This window comes from Sus scrofa, chromosome 1, assembly GCF_054392235.1.
Source record: "Sus scrofa isolate SSC_HxYL_T2T_F1_AM1 chromosome 1, Sscrofa_HxYL_maternal_Yorkshire_Landrace_v2.0, whole genome shotgun sequence".
NCBI lineage: Eukaryota > Metazoa > Chordata > Mammalia > Artiodactyla > Suidae > Sus > Sus scrofa.
The window spans coordinates 217,581,640-217,600,149 of record NC_139383.1 but is presented as its reverse complement, the minus strand read 5'-3'; the positions used below and the strand labels follow the sequence as shown (position 1 = coordinate 217,600,149).

General features: G+C 36.1%; 1 protein-coding gene across 33 annotated transcripts in view; it reads left to right on the top strand.

Moving 5' to 3' along the window:
• Window positions 1-18,292, top strand: part of CCDC171 (coiled-coil domain containing 171) — a 351,755-nt gene extending 333,463 nt beyond the window's left edge. For all 33 annotated transcript variants that reach the window (XR_014821448.1, XR_014821447.1, XM_084985088.1 and 30 more), the window contains one exon: window positions 16,323-18,292. Coding sequence is in view for 31 of the 33 variants with exons in the window: in XM_084985088.1 (XP_084841214.1) it covers window positions 16,323-16,544 (222 nt within the window). In the remaining 2 variants the exon portion in view is untranslated. The remainder of the gene's footprint in view (window positions 1-16,322) is intronic.
• The last annotated feature ends 218 nt before the right edge of the window (window positions 18,293-18,510 follow it).

Below are 18,510 nucleotides of genomic sequence, written 5' to 3'. Positions count from 1 at the left end.
GACATGTCTTTACATAAAGGACATACAACATATTAATAAAACATGGCCTATTGTTTTGTATGCATTTCAGCCTAGGAAGTACTCTCATATTTTATCAATCTGAATTCCTCATCTAGTTAGGATTTTCAGTAGCTGTGAAATAGAAAAATGTAAAGCTATTTTCAGGGGAAAAAGAAAAGAAATGAAAATCATTTAAAAATGTTATCTAAGTAGAACCTTTATATCAAATAAATCTTTTATTCACATTCCTTAAAAATTCTGTAAATAATGAGGTCTTCCTCAAATTAGATAAGCAGGCCATCAAATCCTTAGAAAAGGAGGGTATATAAAAAAATGTCTAGGAGTTCCTCTTGTGGCTCAGTGGGTTAAAAACCAGACACAGTGTCTGTGAGGATGTGGGTTCAATCCCTGGCCTCACTCAGTGGGTTAAGGAGCCAGCATGGCTGCAAGCTGTGGCTATGGCAGGCAGCTGCAGCTCCAATTCAGACCCTGGACCAGGAACTTCCATATGCCACAGATGTGGCTGTAAAAAAAAAAAAAAAATCTATGGAACAATAAAAATTTACATTTATTTTTCTTTATGCTCAGATCATGTTATCTGCTCAGAAAAAAAAAATCTAAGAAACTTTTAAAATTCTTACTGATTTGTAAAAATTTAAGCATTTTCAATTCTTATTTTTACAAAATGATACTATCAGAACTGTTTTAAATCTATCATTTACATCCTTAATGAAAAATTTTTATCTACATCATCCTGAAATGAAGCAATAATAAAAATTTACAAAAAAAAGGGAGTTCCCGTCGTGGCGCAGTGGTTAACGAATCTGACTAGGAACCATGAGGTTGCGGGTTCAATCCCTGTCCTTGCTCAGTGGGTTAACGATCCGGCATTGCCGTGAGCTGTGGTGTAGGTCGCAGATGTGGCTTGGATCCCATGTTGCTGTGGCTCTGGCGTAGGCTGGGGGCTACAGCTCCGATTCGACCCCTAGCCTGGCAACCTCCACATGCTGCAGGAGCGGCCCAAGAAATAGCAAAAAGACCAAAAAAAAAAAAAATTCCTTATTATTTCTTCACTATATATTTATTACTTACTATGTGGTATGTACTTTACCCATTGCTAAGGATGTAATAACAACAATATTTATTGAATGCTTACTGTGTGCCAGCCATTGTGCTGAGCACTGGATGCATGTTAATTTAACCCCCAATATCCTATCTAAGATGGCCTATTATCTCTTCCTTTCATATGAAGAAACTGTCAAGGGTAAAGTCCAAGATTTGAACCTAGGCAGTGTGATTCCAGAGTCCTTACTCTTAAGCTTTATACTGTATTGCATCCTTAATAGGATATGATAATATGACTTTGTCTGAGGGATCTTAAGGTTTTTGTGAGGAGACATGTACGTGAATACTGGTAATGAATTGTGATAAGTCATATTAAAGAAGCCCAAGTGAAAAGTGAGAATTATCTGTGTGAGGGTAGTAATGAGATGGAGGAGGATTCGATTATAGCCAGATATAGATGGGAAAATTGACAGGACTTACTGAATAAAATGGATGCAGGTGATTTCCTAATTGCTCACCAATTCAGTTACGATCTATCCCTGCCTTGAGCCTCTGATAAGAAGTGAGCAAATACACATTTTATGTATAGAAATATTTCCTTCGTTTTGAAGGTGTGTCACAAAAGCATTGCTACTTACAAACTTGACTCCAAACGCTTAGAAGGTCTTCTCAGATTTATATAAAATAGCCAGGTATACTTCAACTCTGCTTTGCCTGGTGTAAAGTAGTGGTGGATCTCTACCGGGATTAGTTCATTGTGCTGGAGGCTAGAATTCCCCATTCCTTTAATTAGATTTTTCAGCTTTGGTTACTTACTGATAGGGTACTTGGAATGGAAATCATAACTTTATCTTAGTAATAGCTACAGGGACCTGCATTTGCATGTCATTAAAAAAGAGTCTTATAAAGTGGCTTTTTTGGTGGCCTCTTCATCACATGGTTTATAAATCTAGGAAACCAAGAGCACTACAGTGTATATTACTTTTATTTTTCTTTATGTGACATTAAAAAATAATTTTCAGATCTTCAGGGTTCAGAGAAGTGAAAACTGATTGTATGCTTAGGTCTGAATGTATTAGGAGGTGAGACAAAATGTATAGATTACGCAGATCATTTTCAAAATAAGTATAAAAGTTTTTATTTGTTAGCCAAACATATTTTCAAGTACAATGTATTTCATCTGAAAGGTTGAGAAGCATGACAAAAATTTATAGAGAAATTTTTGAGTTTGTTCAAAAAAGTACATTTTTATGAGCAAAGCCTGATTCCATACTCTTGAATTGTGCCTATACCTTCCTGCTCTTACTTGTCAAATGCTCTTTTTCTATCTGAGATTGTCTTTTATACAATCCTGTTAATGATAGAGTTGAAAAACTAGCCATATATGATTGCTTGTCGATACTAAATTTTGGTAGTCTAAAAATCAAATCCTCCTCTCAGAGGGCCTGAGAAGCGGATTTGAAATTTAACTTTAGTCATCTCTAGGTCTGTTTTTGAGCAGCTTAGTGCATCACTGTGATATTTCCTAGATTTCGTCCAGTTCAGTAGATGGAATGACTAAATTGTCGTCATCCAGGTTCTGAGCACACCAGCAAGAAGAAAGTAGTTAAACATCTTGCTGTGTGTGAGCAGTTCGAGGGCAGGCAGACACCGTGCACCTTGACCACCTATTATGAAGCTTTTTGCTGCCGTGTCAAGTGAAAGCGAGTTAATTGGGTGAAGCTGTGGAGCATGTTAGGGGCCTGGTAGAGGGTTGCTGTCTGACAGCTGAATGTCAGCAGAAGCCAGTCAAGTGTAGCTGAGAGACAGAGACCTGTCACAAAGTTCCCGCAGACTGGAGCACAGTTAGGGAGCTGAAATATGGTTCCGTCTCACTTTCTCCCTCATTGAATCCAAGCACCTTAAAAGATTTTACACTGTATGTGTCAACTCTTGTTCTCTAAGCTGTTTCCTGGAACTGTCCTGCATTCAAATGATTGAACAAAAGATGCTAATGTTTAGCAAAGTGAATGTAAATTCCCTCTTTTCCCCTTTTCTGCCCAAGCAGATAGACATTCAACTCAAAGGAAACTTTGAAGGTTTACATCAAACAATTAGATTGCCTCCAAATTTAGCTTATAGTAGAATCTTTTTCTTAAGGGAGTATAAAAATTGAAAATTAAAGCAGGAGACTAAGCAATGCATTTTCTCTGATATAGAAATGTGTTTTCTCTAGCTTCAGAGAGCTAGCATTCCTGCCTGGGTGTCTTGAGAATGCACACTTGGCAAGGTAACTGTCCTCTTGTCACAGATGTCACAGGCTTCTTTCCTTCTTTTTCAGAGCAGCCTAAGGTGAAATGCCACAGTGACATTCGCCAAAAGGTTGAGGAAGATAAACACAGAAAGGAACAGCGAGGTTCCTTCTGGAACTTTGGGCACTTAAGAAAAGAAGAATCCGAAAAAGTTAGAATTAAAGAGTGAAAATTAAAATTTGTAAAGTAAAAATATTTTTGAGAGAAAGAAAAATTTAATATCCAAACATGCTTTCTCTTTGGCTTTCTTTGGAATATTGTTTAGAATCACTCTTGTCAACAGTGAACAACACAGGGAGTACCTTTGATATGCTGGTCACTAGTCAAGCCACTGGTGATACAGAAACAAACAAAATAGTCTGTGCCTCCAAGAAGGAAACTCTTAGCCAGCACTGACCATGAGGACTTGCTGTGATGATGGCTGTGGAACACATGGAGTGTGGCTAGTGCCACTGAGAGACTGAATTTTAATTTTAATTTAATTTTATATTAAACTGTAATAAATTTAAAATTGAATAATTACATGAGGCCAGTGGCTACTGTATTGAACAGCATGGGTTTAAGCAAACAGCAGATTGTGATGCTGTTATAAAGCAGCATGCTTGAGATGTGACAGTAACATAGAGAAGGGCACATAACCACACGCGAGGGGAGAGATGGCCAGGAAGGCTTGGGGGCAGAGTGATGGCTGAGGTGAGTCATGAAAAACTGTAAAAACATGAGGAGAAATCTCCTTTTAAGTCAAAAAAGCAGCCTGAAAAATGGTCTCTGAGATAGGACAAAGCAGGGCTTGCTTCCAGATCAGTTGTTTTGATTAGTACTAGGGAGCAAAGCCGTTTTATGGGAAATTACCTTGACGCAATGGTAGCCTCAGAGTACTCGACCAGGTAAGTTATCCCAGAGGTCACAGAACAGGAGGTTTCACAGACAAAACAAAGATCCTAAAATCACATGGTTTATCAACTTAAAACACATGCAGGATGAGGAAGGTAGGGAGCCATTATGGGGACGGGCTGGACTACCTGATGCCTGGCTTTTATGGTGTTCCTACAGCCTCTCTCTTGACTGCATCAGCCTCTGCCACTCTTTGTGAGGTTATGACGATCAGGGTGGAGGTTTGAGAAAGGGAGATTGGGTGACAGAGGTGCCTGGGACCACTTACAAGTGTGGTCTTCTAGGAGATATGTGGGGCACATACTTCTGGCCAGTAGCTGTGGCTGGCCAATCAGGCTGCTGTACAGCTTTTGGTTTTATCTGTAGTTCTGGGGCCAATTTGAGGATGATGTCAGCTTGCAGAAAGACTATCTCTCCCTTTCCTTCCCTTTCTATCTGTAGGTAGTCTGCCCTACAGAGTGCTAACTTACTATCTATCTGTCCCTATCATGTGAATTCTGCTCTGTCTTATATACTGCTGGCTCATTCATTCTCTTTGCTTATCTCTTATTATGAGTTCATCTATCCTATTTTTTTCCCTTGTCTTCAAGAGCAGAATTGAATATTCTCAAATAATAAGCAAATATACAATAGAGATGAAGTAGGAAATAGAGATAAGTCTGAAGGGATGACTTGTTTACAAAAATTACAAGTGCCTTTATAAACTAAAGAAAGTGAAGAGGCACTTAAATAACTAATAGAAAATTTTAGCAAAGAGCTTTGAAACCTCTGTCCAAATCATTATCCTGTGGATTCCCTACTCTGAACCCAAACTGTGTTTCAAACAACTGAGGGCCTTTGTGGAAGCGTGATGGGTGCACAGGCTCTTCGAGAATTGATGAGCGTGAGGGCTTTGGAAGTTGATGAGGGTCTGGTAGAGGTTTTGGGGCAGGTGCCCAGAGGAGGTGATTGGAAGCAGAGAGAATGGGCAAGTCCTTCTCCTCCATGCAGGCCTAGGGACTGGCATCTGGGCTCTTAGAAAATGGTACCTACATGCAGAAACTGAAAAGTAATGTTTCATGACAGACCGTGTAAGACTCTAGGTTCCAGTCAGAGTTCACCCAGTTTTCAGAGGACACAAAGAGAAGGGTGGGCATAGGGCAGAGTGTAGGGGCATGTGGTCCAGTGAGCCCTTCTAATATGTTAGAGGCAGAGCCTGGTGGAGGGATTGCAGACACCCAGTAAGTTTTGATGGGAACTCTACCAGGGCGCTTGAGGTCATATGTGAACAGGTCAGGGAAGAACTAGGGATATGTGACTCATTACTGGGACCTTGTTTGTATCCACAGAATAATGAGGCTGGCAAACTCTCAGTGTCATTGTCCATCAAAATTGAACACTATGAAAACAGCGTTTGTGTGGTTACATAGGATTGAGCAAATTAGAATCTAGATGCAGCCCCAGGATGCAGTTAGTTAGGACGGCATGAGTTCGCAGAGGGCAGAGAAATTTTGGTGTGTAATTCACTGCTGTATCATAGTACTCAGAACAGTATCTGACATTTTATAGGTACTTTTAGTTAATTCTTCAATTTTATTCTTTTAATAGATACCTAGTAAATGAATTAATGACTAGATACAGATGGAGAATGTTGATTTAGATATGCTTTATGCATTATGTATCCTGGGGAAAGTCTGTCATATGGAATTGGTCATGTAAGGACTAAATTCTTGAAATATAATCTATAGCTATATTATTTTGGAATTTTGTGGTTGCTGCATTATTCTCACAGTTCTGTAAGATGTTCTCCCTGGAGATGGATTTGGTTAGAGATGGCTGGAAATGGCCTGGTTCTATCAGAAGTAACATTCCTGCCTATCATGTAAAGGAAATGTCATTGCCAACTAAGTGGTTTGTCTTGGAACATACTCCCCAGTGCTTGTTGTGATTTGAAGGCATTCCACAGATGTGAACCCCAGATCACATGAGTTGTCTTAACATCCAAAGTGCCCCTCTCTCACTGAGAAATAGAGTCTATATCCTTTTAACTGAAGATAACCAGTCCCTCTAGAAAGGGGTCAACAGACCAGGGAAATATAGGACTTAAACCTTGGATAGTCAGCAGGGAATAACGATTGTTTTCAATAGCTCGTGAAGAATTGCTGGTGATTTTAGATGTGATATAGTGGAATAATGAGGGACGCTGGTTTAAACCAGCAGTGAAAGGGAGGGGCATAGAAAAAATGGGTTTTAACATTTAAAATGTGTATTTACTGCTAATTTTATTGAAATATGTAACTGACATATTTAGGATGTTAATAAGTATGATTTAGGAAAATCATCTCTTTCAAACAACTTTAAATATTAAATGCTTTTTTCCTTCCTCTGTTCTTCTTTACCTGAGTGCAGGGTCAGTAATTCCACTCAGAAAAAAACATACTGCTAAAAAGTCTAAGTTTATAGCGTCCGGATTATTACTAAATTTTTGACATTGAATGAAAGGGCTTATAACTTTAAGAGGAAATTCTTCAGTAATGAAAAAGTGGTCAGAAAAGTTTTGCCTAATAGTTCCCAGAGAGAGTGTGACATGTGTACATTTTGACCACAGAAGTTGTAATTTGGCAGCTGGAAGTGCTATTTGGAGTAAAATGAAGGCACACAAGTTGTAAGTAGCCACTCTCTATAAGAAGCAGCATTTTTGCAGAGTGGAGGCGCACGTTCCTCCATAAAATGATTTGTCTGTGTTTACTTAATGTCAGTTTGTGGATATGAGTTAGATAACTGAAAATGTTGAAATAAGAAAGTGTTCTTAACTAAATTAAAATTGTTTCAAAACTTGCAAAACCCTTGATTCAAGACCTACCCAGTGAGACCTTTAACGAAGCAGTTACATTTCATTTTGGCCACACAGTTCAGAGACATAACTATACTAAAATACAGGTTTCAGTGTATATAAAATTAGTGGGGTTTTTTTTTATTAAAAGTTTTTAGTCTTAAAGGTAAGGCATGCATACTGTAGATAATTGGAAAATACAGAAATCAAGGGGAAAAATTCCTACAATCTCAGTAGCTTACACAACTATCATATGTAATTTTACTTATCTCCTCTTCACCTTAAATACTCTCACCCACGGGTGAGCAAAGTACAGCCTGTGGGCCAGATCTATTTGCCACCTGTTTTTGAGTGAACTAAGAGTAGTTTTTACATTTTTAAATGTTTGAAAAAATGAATCAAAAGAAGAATAATATTTCATGATGTGAAAATTACATTAAATTCAAATTTCAGTGGTCATAAATACAGTTTTATTGGAAGATAGTCGTACTAATTCATTTACATATATTGTCTATGGCTGCTTTGGGACTTAAAACAGTAGAATTTTATAGTTACAGCAGAGAGCGTATGAACTACAAAGCATAAAATATTTATCCGACCCTTTACAGAAAAAGGTTTCTGAAACCTGGTCAAGTCTAAGCATTTGTTCATGTTATCCAGAAGTTTATAACTATAAATTATGTAGCATGTAATATTTCATTGAATGGCTATCACTTACTTAAATGTACTTCTTTTGTTGAATATAGGATTATTTCTGATTTTTTTGGTTATTATTAATATTAGAAACCTAATTATAAATGGAATTGTTGGATCAAGTAGTTTTAACCATTTAATTAAGACAGTTGCCAAGCTATAGTCCAAATGGTTCTATCAATTTATACAATCACTATCAATTTATGAGTGCCTGTTTTATAACGCCTTCACTACTATTTAGTGTCATAATTTTTTACATTCAATTTTGATTGGCAATAAACATCTCACTTTTCTTTCCATTTTTGTTACTATTGGGGTTACTGTTTTTCCATTTATTTGTTAATCAGTTGATTTTGACCTCCGTGAAATGCCAATTCATAAATTTAGTATTTTTAAAGATTAGAAAAACATGGAAAGAAAAATTTTAATGTTCAAAGCTTTTTCCTTATAATGCACACTCCAATTTATTTCCTTTTTCTACAGACAAGTAACAGTTTCTTGTGATTCCCTTTTCAGAAGGAAAATAGAGAAACGTATATGCATGTATCGGTTTATACCCATTTTTAAAATACAAGTGTTTTTTGTTTTCATACACACACACACTCATTGTTTTGAACATTCTTTTTTCACTTGCAACATGTTTCTACATCAGTACTTATGTATTTACCTCATTTTTCAAAATTGTCTAAGTCTCTTGTTGTGTCATACTTTACTTAAACAACAATTGGTTGATGGACCCTTTAGTTTCATGGAAAAAGTTATTTTCTAAAAAATGCTTCGACAGGGAGTCCTCTGGTGGTGCAGCTGGTTAAGGATCTAGCATTGTCTTTAGAAGCAGAAAAAATGCTTCGATGAATTAATCTGTATGTCCATCTTGTTTAGCTTTTGTGAGTGTAGCCATAGAAGAAGTACGTAGGAGTGCTATTGCTGGATCAAAGGGAGGCACAATTTTAACTTTGTTTTCCAGAAAGGTTGTACCAGCTCACAGCTCTGCCTGCATGGTAGGAACTTAGCTATTTCCCTCTCTTCTCAGCAGTGGGTATCATCAGAAATCTAATTTTTGGCCATCTGATTGGTGAAAACTAAGTTTTCATTGTCATGTTTGTTTGTTTTTTCTTTTTCTTTTTTGGCTGCCGCTTGTGGCATATGGAAGTTCCTGGGCCAGGGATCCAATCTGAGCCGGAACTGCAACCTATGCCACAGCTGTAGCAACTCTGGATCCTTAACCCACAGTGGAAACTCATGTCATGTTTTGTGTTGCATTTCTTTAATTATGAATGAGGTTTAGCTCTTTTTCATGTGTTTCTTTCTTACTATATTTTCCCATCCTGCACCAAGCAGCCAGTATGTATCTGAGGCAGAGATACATACTAGTTTCCTGATACCTATTTTCTCTTTCTTTCTTAGTAATAGAGTCCTCTCAATATTATTACACAGGCCATTCAGATATGGGGGAAAAAAAGCTACATTTCTCAGACTCCCCTAGAGCTAAGTTAGCCATGTGATTACTGTCCAATGGAAAGTATGCAAAAGTATTTTGCTTTGGGGAGTGTCGTTAAATCCAAATAATGGCACTTTCGCTCCTTCCTTCTTTCTTCTGGCTGGAATGCTGACATAATGGCTGGAGCTTGATCACCTGTTTTGGACCCTGAGGTAGAAGCCACATATTGAGGCTTTGGAGCCCAAGATAGAAGCAATCTGGATTCCTGATAGCTTCATGTAGCCATATCAGAGGGAGGTAAACTACCTTATTTAAGCCACCAACATTTTGGGCTTTCTGTTATAGTTGAACCCAGTGTTAATAAATAAACTATTTTGAATCTGTTTTCTAATTAGGCTCTTCTTTTCTTGATTTACATGAACCTTTTGTAAATTAAGTAAATCAATTTATGGCTATTATGTGTATTGCATATATTTTTATCATCTTGTCATTTCAGTTTTTCAATGGAATTTTTCTATATAGTATGCTTAAGTTTTTATTCAGTTTTTGTACCTTTTTAAATATACTTGAGTATGTGCACATATATTTACATTTCAGAATCTTTATGGATTGTTTAAATATATTTGCTTCTAAGATACAGGGGGAAAAATGGTCTCCTTTGCATTTTCTGGCCATTTCTGGTATTCTCTACCATGAGGTGTATCAGACTTACCAAGAAAGGAGCAGAGGGGAAGCACAGGGGTGCAAAGGAAAGTAGGAAAAGAAAGAACAAAAGCCATGTGGGAAAATTCTTTGACTTTTTTTTTCCAACCTCAATCATGTCAGGAAATCTAAATATCCAAGAGAAGAAAATGGAAATTGTTATCTTGTCAGCCACAAGACATTTTTAAAGTAATTTAAAATTAAAGTTTAAATGTTCTAGTGTAATTTAAAACTTCAGTGCTGAGTTTTATCTCTGAATATAACAACACATAAGATTCTTCGGTGAAAGGTCTAGAACTTTTATTTTATGTAAATGCTATAAAATCTATATACTTCAGTACATCGATATTCAAATGTTAGACTATAAGAAAATTATCAAAGAACATCTATTTTTTAACATCTACTGTAATCTATATGCTTTTATTTTCCTATTTCACAGAGATTTGTTGAGCCCTTTCTGTCTTTATGAAACAGCTCTGGATATAGATAAACCTGAGGCTATATCTTCTTTGGATCCATGGTGAGGTAGTGGCCAAGCATAAGATGAGAAGGAACATGGATCAAGTCACGTCCCTTTTCACCACTTACCAAGCTGTGCAACATGGAGCAGTTCATGCCACTCTTGTGAGCCCTAGTTCTTCAGCCATAAAATGAGAGTAATAATAGTACCTTCTCATTGAGTGGTTGTGAGAATTGAGATAATGCTTATGAAACTGAACCTAGCACAGTGCCTAACTTACATGCTCACTACATGCTACCATAATTAAAATTTTGAGAAGAGTATCAGTTATCAATCATCTTCTCAATTTCTCTTGAGGTGAATAGAATGAGAGGCAAAGGGGGAGCTACTGTATGTTATACATATATATGTATGTATATATATATTATTTCATGTAATTCTTATAACAACTCTACAAGGGGTTATTCATGTTACATGCAAGTCTATGTTACAGAAAGGACACAGGCTCACATAGGTTAAATAACTTGTCTGAGACCACATAGTTAATACCAGACAGACTCAAGTTTGGAAGCCTAGTTCTCTTCCACTTCAAAGTTCATATTCTTTCCACTATACCATGCTACATTTAATTGTGATATAATCTGCATATGCATGAAATAACCAAATATAAAACCAAAACCACGAGGTAATGACATGAGTGATTTGTTCATTCAGTTATCAATTAGAAGTCTTATTTATTTCCAGGTACTCTGCTAAGTGCTAGGAATACAAAATCATGAGTCCATTACATTAACTGCTCATAGTTTTATAGGGGAGATGTAACTACACAAATAAGTGAAAATAGAAAAATAAATGCTCGTGAAGGAATGCGAAAGTGTGATTGAATGTTGTAGCCAACTGTAGCTGGGGAAGGGTGGGGCAAGGATCTGGAAAGACCCCACAAAGAGGGAAACCTTGACAACGCCTGAAACGTGAAGAAGACATTTCACTCTACAAAGGGTAGAATTCTGTTGCAGACAGTGGACAGACTGGGGGCGGGTATAAGCTGTGGGAAATAATATTTACCAACTCACAAGTTCCATGTAACCAGATTATAGAATACAAGTGAAAAAATGCTAGATGAGGCTGGACAGGGAGGCAAAGAGCTTGTGAACCAGGCTGTAGACAGCTGTAACTACTTCACATGGCAAAGGGTGTGCCTGTTAGGAAGCCTGAAGACTCCAGGGCTTTAATCCAATTAATCTACCGCATTAACCACACGTAGTTGAGGCTTAGACTGAACCAGGTTGACTTAAGAGCTCTGGCTCTTTAACCAGTGCTGAGTGTCTGCTTAGGACTAAACTGTTTTGATGTGAATCAAGCTGGTTATTGACATCTTCTACTTGTCTTTTCTGATTTGTTTCTAGCTCAGTGATCACCCTTCCTTCTTAGTCTCTAGGAACCCAGACCTCTTAGGGTCCTCTTAGGTTGTTTTCTCTTTGTCTGGAGACTCCATCACAGTGCTTCACTGGCTCACATATCTCTGCCTGGCCTATCCTGATGTCACTGAGCTAAAGGGCCAAACCAGTCTGCACTAAGATTTAATGACTTGCAGTGAGAGGAACGCATAACATGTTTCTGCAGATTTGGTATTGGTAACTAAAAGTTAGAATTGATAACTACATGGAATGAATATTTAATGATGTGGTAGAAGGTATATATATATGTGTATGTGTGTATGTTTATATATATATACACATATACATATACATATAGCAAGTATGTATGTGTAGATGTATTTACCAGGTATATACATATGTGAGTATAGCTGGATAGAGAGAAAGAGATCTCAGGTATATAACTGAGCATTCCACAAGAGAAACTGTTGCATAATTATTGTCAGCTCTGTATAAACTGAGGCGTCCTATGATGCCAGCGCAACAGAACTGGAAAATAGGTAAAATTTGGTTAACTAACTTGAAGTATTTGAAAGGAAGAAAACTCTGTGATTCTGAGTACTGACACTCCAGTGGTAAGAACATATTAGGAGCTTCAGTAGAAATGGCAAGGGAGCTTCATTGTAAGGCCCTCTTGTGGGTACTTTGATTCCTTCGTCGGTTTATGTGGCGCTGCACACTCTACTTAAAATCAGTCAGTGATTTACAGAGCTTAAAACATCATCATGGAGGTCACAATAATAAAAAATGTATCACAGAATTTAATTGAATGTAACCGTATCATCTAAACTGTGGCTGATTTTGTTATCGACTTGTCTTTTTTTTTTTTTTTTAAAGAACTATGTGCAATATGTATTCCTTCCTCTTAAGAATGGGCCATCTGTATCCCTTCAACATCTTAAGTATTATGTTTAGGAAACTCTGATTTCTGTTAACGTCATAGATAAAAGTTAGGCATATGTCATGCCAGGTTGCTATCATGGTGGACCTCTAGAACTTCAGAGCTGGAAGGGGTCTAGTTCTTCATTTTAATAAACAAGGAAAATGAGGTCTGGGTGGATTAATTCATTTGCCCAGATGACCCAGCTGGATTGTAACAGAACTGGAAGGAAACTATAGTCTTCTGATTTCCAGTCTAGTGTTCTTTTCACCATACTATGTGCCTAGCATAATCTCCTTGCAGTGCTGTTCAGGCTTACTACATCACATCACCTCTCATTTTTATAATACCAGATTCCAGAAGACTTAACTTGATCATAAATGCTTCACAAGAAACAAATGGCTTAGTGTCATTGTTTCAGAAGCCTTGATCTGCAAAGTGGCTTTGATATATAGACGATTTATTGAGTCATTACTTTAATATTACTCTAGCGCCTTATTTATTTTTATTGTTGAAAAACACTCAGTTTTTTTCAACAACTAAGATATTAAAGCCTTGAAAAATGGTTAATGGATATGTCTTAATTACTATGTTTCATAAGATTTTTTAAATGCAGAAATTTGGTAGACACATTCTGTATTGTGAATGTGTATTTAGCTGATGGACTGTAACAGTTCAAATGGAATCATTTACAGCTTATTGAGTAAATAAAAGTGCTTCCATAAAGACTCACATGACACCTAGCTTTTATTTCAGGTAACTAATTTCTCTTTTTAAAATAGCTTAAATTTGAACTTACATGAGAGACTACCAGAAAATCTCAGAAGTTAAGCAAAAGTAGCTTAAATGACCACAGATTTAAAATATAAGATCAAATGGTGAATATTATTTAACTGCCTTTTACTCTCTGTATTATATTAAAAGTGTTCTATATTTCTGAATATTATTTGTAACAAGAAAAATAGTTCATATTTACTTTTTGTTTTAACGTCCCATTTTCAAGTCATTTTCACTAGAATTTTTGCTGTGTTGTTTTTAAGCTATTAAGTGACTTTCAATCAAATTTTATCCCATTTCATGAGATTATTTTCTAGCAGTATATGAAGTATATACAGCAAGTGACCTCAGTAACAGAAAAAACAATTATTTTTATTTACACAAAAATAAGTCCCTTTATTTGATGGAGGACATACCTTTTGAATAGTGCAAGTCTTTAAGGAAATCTCTTCTCTTTTAGGTTATTTACCATGTTTAGGACATAAGGATAGAAAATGTATGCAAAAAGTGAGACTATGAATTGACATACTGGTGAAATACAAAATATCCCATTTCACAGTTATTTAGTCGAAACATATTACATTAGATAAAAATATACTTTTGGACAACATGGTGGAAAATGGACATATTAAAAAGTAAGAAGAGAAAAGGCAAAAGAGGGGCACCTTTGTAGAATGCAAGATCCACTGAACATATTAAGTTAGAGACCTTCCCTAAAGGATGATCTACCTAATGTGTAATGTGTTAGGTTGATGGACTCATAAGAACGGAAAAAGAAACTTCAAGTACAGAATATAGATTTGAGTAAATTATGTATATATATCTAACATTGCAAAACAGGAGTGATTGGTCAGTTTTGCACAGTTACCTTTCTCTAGTCTAAAGCATCAAGAAGAAAATGCCCTCAGAGAATATCTGACCTTCCTTGATCTGATTCTGCACACTCTTCTCTTTCATATATAGTTTTCTTAGACCAGAACTTGAAATATAAAGATGTAACAGCAAACTTTTGAAGCCTTGCCTGTCCATATTCTTTTATCATAATAAATAGTGCAGTTGCTCTGAGTCTTATTAAGAAGAGAATCAGGTCCCACCATCTCCTGCTCTTCTATTATCCTCTTACTGCCAGGTCTGGCAGAATCAGTTAGTAGATGGCACTGTATTCTTTACAGCAACAAAATCAATCAAGAAATAACACTGCCAATCCAGACACACGGCTAAAAAAAAAAAAAAACAAAAAACAAAAAACAAAAAACAAAAAAACCCACACACAAAAAACCCCCAGAAAAACCAAAGGTAGTTCTAGCAGCAGGAAAAATGCATATTATACAGCTTCAGCCTCTGATGTAATCAAATGCCTTTGTTCTGGTTCTGAGCTGATATGCTCAGGCCCAGCATTTAGGTTCTTATCACTGCTGCTGGTCAGGGTCAGTACATGATCTCAGAATTTCTTTTCCTTCCACAAGGATAAGTTAACCTTTCCTTCATAAAGCCATTCAAGTGGCCATTTTTTTTTTTTAACTTCCATCATAAAAAGAGATGATTTCCGTCAGCTGTAGGCTTGCAGTGGAGTATCAAGAAATCAAAAGAACAGAGATCAAAGAAAATTGCTGAACTAGGTATTAGATACAACCATTGATTTTTCTCCAGTTGTAGTTTTAAAAAATCCACAAAAATGGCAACGCATACAACAGTTGAATTCCTGATACTTTCCTAAAGCTAGAGATAGCTTCCCTCTTGTTTCCACATGTAGAAACGGTTTTGTATAACATGACATGATAAAGCAGATCCTTAGAGTTCACGCTATTTTGTTGTCGAAACCATAAGAGAATCTACTACAAAGATATTTTTCTAAAAAACTCGGTAATATGAAATGTGGTTTTTAGTGGAGACACTTATGACTAGATTTATTATCTCAGCAACATGCATTTATTTGCTGGGAATCTGGAAAATTCTGACATACAATTGATCACTGTTTTTCTACTATCTATAAATGCTATAAGATAATACCTATCTGCTTTATAGGTGAGATTTCATTTATGTTAAATGTTAACTACTAATTACTGATGTTACTTAAGGCTTAAATTATAGATTGATGAAGATATTAATTCTCTTTTCAAGTACTTTGTGTGGATTTCTTACATTTGATTTCCAACAGTTTCTAGATAGTTGTACTGCTTTATAATACGGGATAAATTGTTTTCATGTTGCAGTTCCATATTTTGACATATGATTTCCAAGTACTTATAATAGAACAGTCTTTATTAAAACAGGGTGGTGGCAAAATTATAGAAGGTCAAAACAAAACATTCATCTCACTGGCATTTTATGCTAGTGTGCTGTTTTCTAGAGGGCACTAGGATTGACTTATTTTTCTTTGTGTTATATTTTTCAATTATATAAGTCAGACTGATAACTTAAAAAATATAAAATATTCATAGTTAATTTTCTAAGCAGTTTATGCTCTCCCATTTGTAGAGCATATATTATAATGCATAATGAAATAAACATTATTAGCATTGGTTTCTATAATTTGCCAGTGGATAGAATCTGAGGTAAAAATGCCTGATTTTATTGACTTTGATTCAATAACTTTATAAGAGTGTTACACAAAGTTTTAGTGTCTAGTATTTAGGCAGACTCCTGATGTCCTGACAAGTTTATAACATAGAACAAATAAGAGGTTCAGTTACAACTTGGAAAATAATTTAATATTTATGTATTATCATATATATTATTTAAGTGGCAGTTTCCACCCCATTTCATATTTCAGTGACTCTTAGTCCACTTCTGTGTTTATGGTTTTAGATTCTGTTTAATAAGAGTTTTCAATTCTATGTTTATTGTTCTTTTTTTTTTTTTATATCATAGACAGGATCACGAGACCATTCAAATCTCTCCATTCCTTCAAGAGCTGCTCTTCCTGCTGACACAATTGATGTTGGAGATTTTTTGCCTTTGAAAGCTGAACTTGATACAACTTACACTTTCTTAAAGGAGACACTTATAAATCCCATGCCCCTGACATCATCTCACTCCTCTCCAGTGACTCTGTCTGCTGCCACCAAGAGACCAACTCAGATTGGATTATGACTTTATAAAATAAAAGGGGTGCAAGGAGAGTTAACAGTACAATTAAAATTGTCTTGAAGGGGGATTTTCTTATCAGTTGAATTTTGTTTCAGCACAAGTGGTAGTGGGTTTTTAAAAATTGAGTGATATCTTGATGTGTGCAGGTATCTGTGTCTCCTTGAATAATGAAATAACAAACTTTTTCTCCCTCTAAGTTTTATTTATTATCACCGTTGCTCATTTTTATGTAACATATTTTTAAATGTTAAAGAATGACACATTTTGGGTAATTTCCTTCAGACTTAAAAAAATCAATAAGCCATTTTAGTCTCTATCTATCAAAGTTGTTTCATACTTGTCTATTTTAAAGCAGGACTGCAATACTTTAATAGGATTGAGAGAGCTATTTGAAATGTATGCCAATGATTCCTGTCATTTCATGGCAGCCCTGCCATGGTTCACTGAGCCCCCTCTTCTCTCTTGTCAGCTCAACTGAAGACAAGCATTTAGTTGCAAACTTTAAGCAGGTTGTGCAAAACAGAAATGATGTGACTGCTTCTCCTCCTGCACAATAATGTCACTCCTGGTCAATGTGAGAAGGTCAGGTCGCTCCTTGTAAAGCTACATGATACCACTTGCCCATTTGAACAAGTTAAGTTAACTGCTGAATCTGGTCCCTGCAGGCATTGAAAACTCATCCTTTTATCAAGTCTGTATTTGATAAGAAAGTAGAGCAGTTGTGCTGGGAAGATTTCTGTGGTGTGTTTAGGCACTTTTTAAGGACAGTTCCCGCTCCAGTACAGCAGGTAATATATTTAGTATAAGCTGGAAAACTTCAAGGTAATGACTGTTTTGACCTTCAAAAGAGACTCCTTTTTTGTTTTTGTTGTTGGTAGGACCCAAGAGTGACGCCCATCTTTGATGCTGACAGAATTTAAAACAAGGCCATTGCCCTGCATTTTCTGCCTTGTAGCACACAAAAGTAAAATTGTATGTCAGGCCGAGATGTCGGGGAGCTGACAAGATGCCCCAGTGACATTTCAGCTAGAAAGAGCAAGTGTCTTGCAACCAAGTGGTCAAATATCAAATAATAGGTCAAGCAGGAAGGAGCTGAGTTCTAACCACAAAGAGGTTTCTGGTAACTTACTTGACAAGCTTTTGGGCGCTTTGTGGCTTGACAAAGTGATGTTCTGTTGGGTATCGCTAGACAGACTGTTCTTTATCGCCTTCAGAAGATCAGACATTGACATTGATTAAACTCTTTAACCCTTAAAGGTTAAATCCTTGCAGTTTGCATCATGGTAAGTGAAGAACAAAAGAATATTTGTAATATATATTTGTTTTTGTCTTAATTATTTAACTCCCCAGTGATATTAACTTCTGATGTGAACTGTACTTTTAGACAAAGAGTTTTGATACAAAAATCCATCTTTTATAATTATTTCTTATTATGGAGTTCTTCATTATGGATACATTAGAAAATAACTGTATGTATTATGGAATTTATATTATCTTAACTTTACAATGACATTTAATTCAAATGTACCCAACCTCTTAAGTATTTCTTATTGGCCTTGGTACATAAAATTGGTATACTATTTATGTTATTAGCCAAATTAACCAAGTGGTTTATACCATCTGAGATAACATAGCGCTATTATTGTCATACTTTGTAGCAATACTGTTTCTTATCATACTGGGCCAATATAAGCATTATATAAATCTTCAGAAAGCTGTTTATGTGAAGTAAAATTACACCTTTAACCAAATTTCTCTTAATTTTTTCCTTGCAATTCTTTTTACGAACCAGTCTGGGTTTTGAATACTAGAGAGTATGCCCTGTGTAATGCAATGTAACATGTATGAAAGTCAACTTGCAAATTTATTGTAACACAGAAAACACTATTGATTGTTTTTATACAGATCATAGGACAGTTTTTGCACATCCTATACAGTGATTTATATAAATATGCAGTGACCAATCACT